Here is a 12,048-nt window from a genome sequence, read left to right as displayed (position 1 = left end):
GCCAGATCCTGTTAGAGAGTGAAAAGAACACTATAAGTATTCTGCACAGGGAAAAGAAACTGTTCTCCATCGTGAAATAAGTGGACAATTATCAGCGTCCTGTATGGGGTTGTTTGTTCTTGTTTAACATTGCAGGCAGTCCCTTCAGCACCAGTGAACCCAGCATCGAGCCAGAAGGTCAGAGCTCAGAAGGAACGGAGGACAACTACCACCGCAACATGTCCTGGCTTCACGTAAGTCTGTCGGTACATGCGGGGAGGAAAGCTGTGTGTACTTTCCCGCATACTGACCTCCTCTCTGCTCTCTCTCGGCACAGATTATGATCCTGCTGTGCAACCAGCAGAGTTTCATCTGTACCCACATAGACTTCTGCCACCCACGCTGCTACCAACACCACAGCCGCTCCTGCGCCCGTCTGGTCCGTGCCATCAAGCTCGTGTACGGGGAGACGGTGGACAGCCTGAGGGAGGACAGCGCCTCCTCTGGTAACATCGGAGGACGTGTGAAGAAAAACAAAGAGGTGGAATTGACAGGCTGTTTTTCTGGATGAATAACCTAAATATGTGTGTTTTGTTAGTTTTTTTAAATCTTCGCCACTTTCTAAAGTACTATTTCCCATCAGTGTTCAGACAAGTCTTGTCTGAGGACCCCGTCCATGAAGAGAAGACCCACTGACTCCAACACAGAAGGGAAGAAGGATACAGGCATGCTCAAGTACATCCGCAATCAGGTGAATTTCTGTTTTTCTTGTTATTTTTATAATTATTACATCCTACCTGATGTGCACCACATTCTCAGACTGGAATCAGAGCTGCCCGTGCTGTCAATAAAGGAGACCGCACCCCAGCTTTAAGCTTTAACCAGCATTGAGATTAATGAATTTTAAAAAGAAAAAACAGTTGTGCAGAAAGAAGCTACTCATACAGACAATCATTTTTGGATCAGGCTGCAAGTGTGGTTGATCATGCAAAGTTGTTTATTTAACATGGGAGTCTGGCCATTAGAGGAACGTCTGCCTGTCTGGCCTAGAGATTTCTATTAATGATTTTACAAAGGTGTAATATCTGTTCAAGCAACTGCTTTCTAAAGCAAATATCACATCAGCCAATCATATGGCAGCAATTCAAATCATTTAGTTCTGTAGTTGTGGTGAAGACAACCTACTGAAGTTAAAACAAAGCATCAGAGTTGAGGTGAAAAGTGATTTAAGTGACTTTGAATGTGACACAGTGGTTGGTCTGAGTATTTCGGAAACTGCTGCCAAAATACATTTTGCAGAATTGTAAAATATACTACAAGTGGCACAGAAATTGCCTGCGAGCTATACAGAAGCACCAGCAGAAGACCACACCGGGTGCCATTCCTGTGAAATAAGAACAGGAAAACCGAGGCTATAATTCATAAAAGCTACCAAGATTTGGGCAATAGAAGACTGGAAAAAATGTTGACAGGTCCAGTGAGTCTTGATTTTTCATGCAACGTTCAGATGGTAGGATCAGAACATGGCAAAAACAGCATGATGGCTAAACTGTTGTTTTAACAGTTTATCAGAGGTTTAACAGATGTTATGTGTCAAAATCTGTGAGAAATGCTTCCAGCATGAACTACTGATGCAGTTCTGAAAGCAAAAAATGGGTCCAAAAAAAGGAAATAAAAGTTTTCTAATTGTGTTGTAGCTCTGAAAAGGACTGCTTGCACCTTTTTCAGTTTGTATACACTGTGGGTGATGTTAAGTCAAAGATAAAGTGTCTTATTACTACCTTAGCAAAGAGATTATAGATCATTTTGCATCTTTGCACTTTCATCTTAAATGTTTGTTTTCTCATAGGTGATGAGTTTGTCACCAGCTCCTCTTTCACTGCTGATCAAAGCAGCTCCTATCTTGACTGACGACATGTACGGAGACATCCAGCCCGCAGCCTGGGAACTCCTACTCAGTGTGGATGAACATATGGCAGCCGCTGCTGGTGAGCTCATCACTGAGCTGTGGTGGTCCCCTCTTAGGTCGCTGTGCCCTTCAAGGTTCACGAACGCTTTTTGCCCTCAACCATGTTTCACCTTTTTCTTTCCTGCCCTTTTTATCTGCCCCCTTCCAGCTGCCTTGTTTCTCCTGTGCGCCGTAAAGGTCCCTGATGCAGTGACCGAAATGATGATGGCAGAGTTCCAGCACCCTGAGGCCTGCCAGCGCATTAACTCCATCCTGAAGTTTTACACTCTGTGGCGTTTTCGCTACCAAGTGTGGCCTCGCATGGAGGAAGGAGCCCAGCAGATCTTTAAGGTAGTTCAGTTGAGTTCAGTTTTATTTATAAAGCACCAAATCACTAAAACCTCAAGACCCTTTATATTTTTAAGGTAATATCCCAATCAACCAATGTCCAAGAAGATCTCCCTTTAAAGAGGAAAAAACCTCCAGCCGAGCCAGGCTCAGGGAGAGGACCGTCTTCTGTGACTGGTTGGGGGTGAGGGGACAAAGACAGGATAAAAGACATGATGTGAAAGAAAGACAGAGATTATAGTATATATAAGAGAAATGTGCTCTCTCATTCTAGTCCCTGTCAGTACTGTTGCTGCAATGTTTTAGATATACTGAAGACTTTTCAGGGAGTTTTTAGGACATCCTGTTTATAATGAATTACAGTAGTCCAAGTTTTTCAGCATCACCGTGAGACAGGATGTTAAGATGATGTGCAAATATAAGAAAGCAGTCATGTGTGTTTATTTAAAATGTGCACTGAAGAACATATCCACATATCCATATAAACAACTCCAAGGTAAAGCCACGGTAAAGCCATCCAGAGTAAACATTTGGTTAGATACCACATTTCTAATATTTTCAGGGCTGAGTACAGTAACCTCCGTTTTAGCTAACTTTAGAAGCAGAGGATTAAAAGTCTTTAAGACATTCTCGTAGTTTAGCTAACTATGGATGTGTTATCTGGATTCATTGATAGGAAGTTTGGTGTCATCTGCATAGCAATGAAAATGTATGTTATGCCTTCTGATGATACTCCCTAAGGGAAGCATGTATACTGTAAACAGAAGTGGTCCTAGCACAGAACCCTGTGGAACCCCATACTTAACCTTAATGTGACGAGGACTCTCCATTTACATGAACAAATTGGAATAGATTGTTTGCATTTTTAGCGTCCCCAAAAGAGAGAGCGCAGAAGGGCATTCGCTGTGTTTACTAAATTTGGTGTACTTCTCTTTCAGATCCCTCCACCCAGCATTAACTTCACTCTCCCTTCTCCAATACTGGGCATGCCCTGTGTCCCCATATTTGACCCTCCCTGGGTGCCCCAGAACACTGGCAGCGTCCAGGATCCAATCAACGAAGACCAGTCTGTAAGTTTGAGCCCTATTCTAAAAGGCACAAATCTACTTGTATTACTATCAGAAACAGCTTTTAGAGTTTATCTTTTTAATTAAAGTGACAGAGAAGGTTTTTTAAACACCACTGGAGTTCAGTGAGAGAGTTTTCCTAAGCTTGTGAACCCTGTAAAAATAGGCCAGTTTATAATTTAACTATTTTTTTAATCCCACTTAACTCCACAATCCACCAAAAAACAAAAGACGATATGCACACTCTTACTGCTTTGAATATTACATTTGTTATTGCTGCAAGTTTAATGTGGAAAACTGCACCAAGAAATCTGCAAATATAAGAAAAATGTGTGAACACAGATTTCTTGGTGCCTCCTTTTAATTTCTTGTCTTTTTTAAATATTTTTTTTCATAAAGCATGAATAGAAATATGAGATTTTAATGAGCGAGCACATGTTCTATAATTTAATCGACTGTCTTTGTTTTTAGTACCCCACATTAATTCAGTCAGTCCATGCCATAGTAAGTTGGTATTTCTGTCCGGGTGTTTGTGCTGCTGATGCATCTTGTTACCTCAGACCATTAAAGACAGAAGGGGAAGCGACCTTTTAGGTTTTTCATCACGGACCAGAAGCTGGGGGGCGGTTTCATGGGTCATCTTGGATAGTTGCATCTTGATCAGGGACACACACAATCCACATATTTAAAAAGAGTCTTCCGGCACATGCTTTGATTGTTAAGGAGAAAATAACAGCATGCATCGGGCATACAGACATGTTGTGTGTGTCGTGCTGTTGATGCATGGTCATTGGATGAGAATGACTTTGCTGTGTTTGTTTTTCATATCATGGCTGTTTTAGATTTGTTTGTGCGAATGCTGTGAGGCAATTACTGTGCACAAGATACAGTAAATTCTCCATCTTCCAGTCTGAACACATTTATTGTTTATCGTGATTGAAATTGCTCCTATTCTATACGTCTACACTGCAGCGTGCTTCATAATGCTCAGGACGGCATTTTAGAGCATGAGATCGGTGTGCTGGAGGAGAGTTACTGTATTAATGTGTTGTCCAGTTGCTCCTCAGAAGCCTATTGTAGCTGTGCACACACATTCCTGAAAGATTTAAAGTGCTAATTTGTGCATTCCCCCCGCCCCCTGCCCCCGATTCTGAACCTCCTACAATTTCTACACCCGCTGCTCTACCTCTGTGCTATTTGATCCTCGCCCCCTCCTTTTTAGAAATCCTTCTCTGCGCGGGCGGTGTCGCGCTCCCACCAGCGAGCCGAGCACATCCTCAAGAACCTGCAGCAGGAGGAGGAGAAGCGGCGTCTGGGCCGCGAGGCCAGCATCATCACAGCCATCCCTGTGGCTCAGGAGGCCTGCTACGAACCCACATGCAGCCCTCCACCCGAGCAAGAGGAGGAAGGTGGGGCCGCCAGGCGTATGAGCACTTGTGTTTTATACAAGAAAAACCTCAAGAGGTGGAAAACAGCGAGCACAGAAGTTCCTCCAGTGGCCAAATGAGAGTTATTTCAAAACAGAGTCGACCCTCTTGTGTTAACAGCATTAAAAAGCTTTCTGCAGACTGGTGCAAAAACTGTGTTAGCCTTTTGGATTGATTATCCCTTTTCTCCATCTTAAAAACTGGTTGGCAATGTGACGTCATGTGCACATTACTCAAGAAATGCAAAGAAATGTGAAATCGAATTCAAAGAAGGTGCTGCACCTAAAACCTCCTTGTGAATGCTTTGGTTGCCACAGTTGCCTGTAGTTTTTGATGTTTCTCTGCAAGTACTTGTTAACTACTAGCTGAGCAGTAGTACAACGAATGACGAATGAATAAAGTTTGCCTTCAAAGTAAAAGCTGTACCTCAGTACTACAACCAACATGTTTTAAAGGGCACAACTTTTGCTTTGAAGGCGAACAGCCTCCATTCCAGGTTTCATTGGACTTTTCAGTTTTACTACAGCTCAGAAAGCACAGTCTATAAAAGATTGTTATTCTGCAGCAATATGTTAGCGACCATATTAATCACAAGGAAGTCTTTGTATTTCGGTTTGCAACTGCGTATTTTTTCCTAGCAACCAGTGGTTGCCAGTGGGGTTGCTCTCTGGTAAGTAGGCCTGTGTGACTCAAGGTTAAGCAATTGTTTTCCCAGCATTTTCTGGTTGGAGACCAACCTCTAGATCATGTGTCTGCAAAACCCACGTCACCGCTATCACTGACTGGCGGCCTTCAGACAGAATGCAGGTTTAAGGCACTTCTGCACTGGTGTTATTGTTCTGACCCAGAAGCTGAGTTGATGATTTGTACTGTCTATGGTTAACTGACAGGTGTCCAATATAGGTAGATGGCAGCTGCTAGGTCTCGTCCACTACTTCAAGCCATTAGACTAAACCTCTTTATGATTTGTGTGCTTTCAGTGCCTTTTAGAGCATTTTTAATGGATTATCTGAGTAATACTTCAGCTTTCTACAGACCATCCTGATGGTTTGTGCTTCAGTTTTGATGAGTGAAATACTGAGTTGACATAGTGCACCCATACAGTTTAGGGATGCAGCTGATAAGTTAGCACTCCAAGAAAAACAATATGGCTATAACACACTAACATTTAAGCTCCAAAACCAGTGGGTAATGTAATGATGGCCACATCCACGTTTTCCACCTTTTATACAGCCGTAATAGTTTTGAAAGCCAGAAGTGACCATATTTACGGTAGATGAAAGGGGGAGTGCTAACATGAGCACGCTTGGTTACTAAGCTACATTCGTAAAGATGATTCGTAAAGTCAAAACTGTGTTTTTACGAAGGGTGAAACTATTCTCAGAGCCCAAAAGCATTTTTTGCACAATACTGTAAACATGCTTTTTAATGCTTTAAGTATGTAAAGTGTAGATGTTAAACATGGGTGCTTATAGTGGTTGACTCACACTTGGACTCAGCCTCATGTGCTCATTAGAGGAACTGCAGACTTTGGCACTTGCTTGCTGGATTCATATTTCAGCCCTGCAGGTTGCCACATTAGCACACAGTGTTTTGACTCTGCATAGCTCTTTACCCTGATAGCATGTTGTTTTTCCCCCTGTACCTCTACTGGTTATGTTTGGCATTGATCCCGCCAGCAGAAGAAGTGGTGAACCTGGCATCACGACGTCTGTCTGTCAGCCCATCCTGCGCCTCCAGCAACTCCCACAGGAACTACTCTTTCCGCCGGGGCTCTGTATGGTCTGTCCGCTCGCTGGCCAGTGCTGAAGGTAGAAAAATGTCAGAAACAAATGAATTTAAACTTTTTATATAAAACTTGCTCTTTACAAATTCTTTTTTTTTTGCCAGATGAAGAAAACACAACAGAACACACACCCACTCACCACATGCTACAGCCGCCTCAAGCTGTCTTCCCAGCATGCATCTGTGCTGCCGTCCTACCAATAGTGCACCTCATGGAAGACGGCGAAGTTAGAGAGGATGGCGTGGCTGGTAGCTGTCACTACACAAAAAAATGAATTTGCATCAAAACTTTTGTGATTTTTTTTTTTGGTTATTTATGCAAAAATGTTTCCTCAGTGAGTGCTGTTGCCCAGCAAATCCTCTGGAACTGCCTCATTGAAGATCCAGCTCTCGTTCTCCGCCACTTCCTGGAAAAGCTGACAGTTAGCAACAGACAGGTAGGCAAACACCTGCGGACAGATGTGGGAAAAAGACTCGCAATGAGTTTTTTATTGTTTGTCCATTTGTTTGGTTTTTGCACCAGGACGAGCTGATGTACATGCTTAGGAAGCTCCTGCTCAACATTGGAGATCTGCCAGCCCAGACCTCTCACATCCTTTTTAACTACCTGGTGGGTCACCAGCTACCTTCACCTGTACCTTTATATTTGTCATCAGTTCTGTTTATTCTCCTCATCATCATTTCTCCTCCTTTAAGGTGGGCCTGATCATGTATTTTGTGCGGACTCCCTGTGAATGGGGCATGGACGCCATCTCGGCCACGCTGACCTTCCTCTGGGAGGTGGTCGGCTACGTGGAGGGGCTCTTCTTTAAAGACCTGAAGCAGACCATGAAGAAAGAGCAGTGTGAGGTCAAACTGCTGGTCACAGCATCGATGCCAGGTGAGTGCTAAATACTGCAGACATAAGTAATGCTTGTATTGTAAAACCATTCTCCACCAGAATCCACCAGTTAGCTCTGACGCTCCAGTTTGTGGAGCACTTTATAAACGATGACTTTGTGGTGCAGAGGGTGTTTGATGCACAGGTGCCACCTCTGTATTTGATCTTTGTTTAGACCGTCCACCGATCTGGCAAAACAGACCAAGGTAGGACCGATAGACCAGCTGAGATACCCACAATGTCTGATCAGCACCGTGTTATTTAATATTAAGTTGCATTTTTACTGGGGTGGCCACATAGTGAAGTGGGTTCTTGGCAAATGAGAGGCTGCAGGTTCAGCACCAGCCGGAGACACCAATTCACTTTGAGGTTGTATTTGGCAAAAAATCTGCAAAAACAAAACATGGAGAGTTACCCGCTGTGGTGATGCCCCCACTGATAAGGGAACAGCCAAATGTAGCAAGGTGTAGTTTAACCCCGGTAATATCAGGATGTGTCTTTCTTTTCCCAAGCACACCCAACCATTTTACAAGACAACAGGTTACTAAACACACATCACAACCATGTTTTTTTTAACAAAAGGGACATTATGAACCCTGATATCCATCATTAGATTCCTTTTTTCTCACTTCTAGTCTGAAGTGGTTCATTCACTGAGATAAGGTAATCAACTTGAGCATTTCCACAGCTATATACCAACAGCATTTCTAAATCAAAACAAAGATAAAAGGTAAAAGTATAAAAAGCATTGTTTCCTAAGACAAAAAGCAAACTTCTGTTTCTGGTCTCTAGCTTTATTCAAACAAGTCTCATACTGACAGAGAAAAGACCCTTATGGTCACTCTTTTTGTTGTTGTTTTAATTTTAATGTTCAATAACAGAAATCGATTGAGGGCGATTGTGGCTCAAGAGTTGGGAGTTCGCCTTGTAATCGGAAGGTTGCCGGTTCGAGCCCTGGCTTGGACAGTCTCGGTCGTTGTGTCCTTGGGCAAGACACTTCACCCGTTGCCTACTGGTGGTGGTCAGAGGGCCCGGTGGCGCCAGTGTCTGGCAGCCTCGCCTCTGTTAGTGCGCCCCAGGGTGGTTGTGGCTACAATGTAGCTTTCCATCACCAGTGTGTGAATGTGTGTGTGAATGTGTGTGTGAATGGGTGAAAAAAAAAAGGGGTGGCACGGTGGTTAGCACTGTTGCCGCACAGCAAGAAGGTCCTGAGTTCAATCCCACCATCAGGCCGGGGTCTTTCTGTGTGGAGTTTGCATGTTCTCCCCGTGTTTGCGTGGGTTCTCTCCGGGTACTCCGGCTTCCTCCCACCGTCCAAAGACATGCAACTTGTGGGGATAGGTTAATTGGATAATCCAAATTGCCACTAGGTGTGAATGTGCGAGTGAATGTGAGTGCGAATGGTTGTCTGTCCCTGTGTGTTGGCCCTGCGACAGACTGGCGACCTGTCAAGGGTATACCCCGCCTCTCGCCCTATGATAGCTGGGATAGGCTCCAGCTCCCCCCGCGACCCTGAAAAGGATAAGCGGAAGTGAATGGATGGATGGAATAACAGAAATCAACAATATGTCACAAAATGTAAATATTTTCATGCATTTTGTTGCTGCAGGAACCAAAACGCTGGTGGTGCACGGGCAGAATGAATGTGACATCCCAACCCAGCTACCAGTCCACGAAGACACTCAGTTTGAAGCCCTGCTAAAGGTAAAAACTCTCATCTCAGTCAATCACACACACAGTGAGGCAAGACCGAGGAGGCTTATCACTGTAATTAAATTCAAATCATGCTGGGCGAGCGTGTGCTAAATGCATAAAATTTAAAATTGTAATTCAGCGTGAGTAAACTAATCAGCCATCTCCTTTTTCTCCAACCAGGAGTGTCTGGAATTTTTCAACATTCCCGAGGCCAGATCGGCACACTACTTCCTCATGGATAAACGATGGAACCTCATCCATTATTCAAAGGTGGGAACTTTATTTTGAGGGGGTTTTTTGTTCACTGAAAAAAGCAACAACTATTTAAAAGCACTAAATTATCTGAAGTCAAGACCTATTTTCATTAATCATCAATAATAGTTCATATGTATGTTAGTGTTGGTCGGTCTTGCTCTGTGCAGATTAGAAAGGTCAGACCAGTGCTTTTGAGTCACATCTGTTCCACTGTACCTCTGGCATTGAATTTAATTTTAAACATAGAGATATTTAGTGTAATTATTTTTCTCTCTATCCTTCAGACATATGTTAGAGACATCTACCCGTTCCGAAGGTCAGTCTCTCCTCAGCTCAACCTGGTCCACATGTTGCCTGAGAAAGGACAGGAGCTCATCCAGAAACAGGTAAGGTTGGAAATGTGAAAATTAAATCAGCCCCTAAACAGCGTCCTGCAACAGGAAAATCATAGTCTGAATTTTTGTTTTCAGGTGTTTTCCCGTAAACTAGAAGAAGTCGGTCGAGTCCTCTTCCTCATCTCCCTCACACAACACATGCCAGCTGTGCACAAGCAGTCCCACGTCTCCCTGCTGCAGGAGGACCTGCTTCGCCTGCCCTCCTTCCCCCGCACCGCCATCGATGCAGAGTTCTCCCTCTTTAATGAGCCTCAAGGTGAGAAAAAGACTAACAGCTTAATAAACTTGAGTATAGCTCCTACTGTTTATTTTAGGATAATGAATCCTGCTTTGCTCCGCCTTCCAGGAAAAGAGCTGTTTGGCTTGGACACTCTCCACAAGGTGTTGTGGATCAAACTGTTGGAGGAAATGTTTCTGGGCATGCCCAGTGAGTACCCGTGGGGCGATGAGATGATGCTGTTCCTTAACGTCTTCAACGGGGCCCTTCTGCTGCACCCCGAGGACAGCTCCCTGCTGAGGCAGTACACGGCGACCGCCATCAACACCGCCGTTCACTTTAACCATCTGTTCTCCCTGAGCGGGTACCAGTGGATGCTGCCAACCATGCTGCAGGTATGCTTACCTGTGCACACTTAACTGAGCCTAGACAGTGAGTGGAGGAAGAGCAGTTGGCTCTGAATTCCAGTTTCGCAGTAATTTACATTTCCCATCCCCTCTCCCTGTTCTGCTGTGACAGGTCTATGCAGACTACGAGAGCAACCCTCTTCTGAGGCAGGGCATTGAGTTTTGCTGCCGGCAGTTTTACATCCTCCATCGAAAACCCTTTATCCTGCAGCTGTTTGCCAGCGTTGCTCCGCTGCTCGAGTTCACAGTAAGACTTTCGGACTCATTCAAATGAATCTGCAGTCGGTCAGCACCACTGCAAGTTCTTCGTCTCCTTTGATGCATTTCTCTCTTCTTATCCATCTCAGACCAGCACCAGTACCGGTCTTTCTAAAGGAGTTTCGGCCCAGTGTCTGTTCGACCTGCTGGTCTCTCTAGAAGGTGAAACCCAGGATGCCCTGGATGCTCTGGAGCTGGTCAAAGCTGAGAAGCCTCTACGCTCTCTGGGTAAACTGTCAATTTTACTGGCTCCAGACAAAGCTGCCGTAGGTATCAACATATGGATTTAGTCGGAGAGTAGAGACTTGGTAAAGAAGTCCAGAAACTCAGACTGATGCCCAAATTCATTAAACCTCTTATATCAAATAAGTCTGTAAAGGAAGCCTCATAAATTCAACTGTTAGTCTAACATTACTGTTGGACTAGTTTGACTGTACTCTGTATATGTCACAGATTTCTGTTATGGTAATGAGGACCTGACCTTTTCTATCAGCGAGGCCATCAAGCTGTGCGTCACTGTGGTTGCATATGCCCCCGAATCCTTCAGGAGGTATCAATAAAAACATCGAGGCGTCTTTCTCTGTCAGTTGCTTTCTGTCCTCATACTATCCATGCTTCCCTCTCCAGTCTCCAGATGCTGATGGTGCTGGAGGCCTTGGTTCCCTGCTACCTCCAGAAACTGAAGAGCAACACAGTTACGATGGAGTCTGCTTCGGCTGCCAGAGATGAGATTGCGGCCATCGCTGCCCTAGCTACGTCTCTGCAGGCCCTGCTCTACAGCTCTGAAACCCTCACAAGGTTTGTCTCTTACCAATGCAGACACAACTGAGTCTAGATTTGCTTTTAGCTCCTCTTAGTTGTTGTCATCTGATCGTCCACAGGCCCATGACGGCTCCCCAGATATCTCGCTGTGATCAGGGCCACAAGGGCGGCACTACGGCTAACCACGCCATGTCCGGAGGGGTCAACACCAGGTCAGAACTTTAACTCTCACCTGTCTCAGAATAGATGACTATAGTGCAGTTTTGGAGTTTGAAAACCAAGACTGAGGAGATCTTTGTATTGTCAGGGACAATCTTCACCTGCTGGAGGAGGGCCAGGGCATGCCAAGGGAGGAGCTGGACGAGCGCATTGCCAGGGAGGAGTTCCGCCGTCCACGGGAGTCCCTGTTGAACATCTGCACCGAGTTTTACAAACACTGCGGGCCACGGCTCAAAATCCTGCAGAACGTTGCAGGCGAGCCGCGGGTCACAGCTCTGGAGCTACTGGACATCAAGTCCCACATGAGGTGTGCGATGAAATAGCAGCTGATTTTAGTTACAGTGTGTAAATTTGTCAAATTATTTAGTTTTCTTACCCATTGAGATTCAAGTGCATAACCCTAACT

The 12,048-nt window shown here is 44.7% G+C and overlaps 1 protein-coding gene across 3 annotated transcripts in view; it reads left to right on the top strand.

Moving 5' to 3' along the window:
- Positions 1-12,048, top strand: part of unc80 (unc-80 homolog (C. elegans)) — an 84,777-nt gene that overhangs the window by 40,607 nt on the left and 32,122 nt on the right. For all 3 annotated transcript variants that reach the window (XM_080878193.1, XM_080878192.1, XM_080878191.1), the window contains 23 exons: positions 136-233; positions 317-520; positions 623-730; positions 1,829-1,967; positions 2,097-2,278; positions 3,214-3,345; positions 4,565-4,751; positions 6,449-6,580; positions 6,660-6,803; positions 6,891-6,991; positions 7,078-7,164; positions 7,251-7,434; positions 9,044-9,138; positions 9,310-9,399; positions 9,669-9,770; positions 9,855-10,035; positions 10,126-10,391; positions 10,516-10,650; positions 10,751-10,889; positions 11,115-11,211; positions 11,289-11,459; positions 11,543-11,635; positions 11,731-11,949. In XM_080878193.1, coding sequence (XP_080734319.1) covers positions 136-233; positions 317-520; positions 623-730; positions 1,829-1,967; positions 2,097-2,278; positions 3,214-3,345; positions 4,565-4,751; positions 6,449-6,580; positions 6,660-6,803; positions 6,891-6,991; positions 7,078-7,164; positions 7,251-7,434; positions 9,044-9,138; positions 9,310-9,399; positions 9,669-9,770; positions 9,855-10,035; positions 10,126-10,391; positions 10,516-10,650; positions 10,751-10,889; positions 11,115-11,211; positions 11,289-11,459; positions 11,543-11,635; positions 11,731-11,949 — 3,286 coding nt within the window. The remainder of the gene's footprint in view (positions 1-135; positions 234-316; positions 521-622; positions 731-1,828; positions 1,968-2,096; positions 2,279-3,213; positions 3,346-4,564; positions 4,752-6,448; positions 6,581-6,659; positions 6,804-6,890; positions 6,992-7,077; positions 7,165-7,250; positions 7,435-9,043; positions 9,139-9,309; positions 9,400-9,668; positions 9,771-9,854; positions 10,036-10,125; positions 10,392-10,515; positions 10,651-10,750; positions 10,890-11,114; positions 11,212-11,288; positions 11,460-11,542; positions 11,636-11,730; positions 11,950-12,048) is intronic.

The sequence above is a fragment of the Rhamphochromis sp. 'chilingali' genome (genome assembly GCF_963969265.1).
Source record: "Rhamphochromis sp. 'chilingali' genome assembly, chromosome: 3".
Classification (NCBI taxonomy): Eukaryota; Metazoa; Chordata; class Actinopteri; order Cichliformes; family Cichlidae; genus Rhamphochromis; species Rhamphochromis sp. 'chilingali'.
The sequence above is the reverse complement of the archived record's forward strand: the minus strand, read 5'-3'. Positions and strand labels throughout refer to the sequence as shown.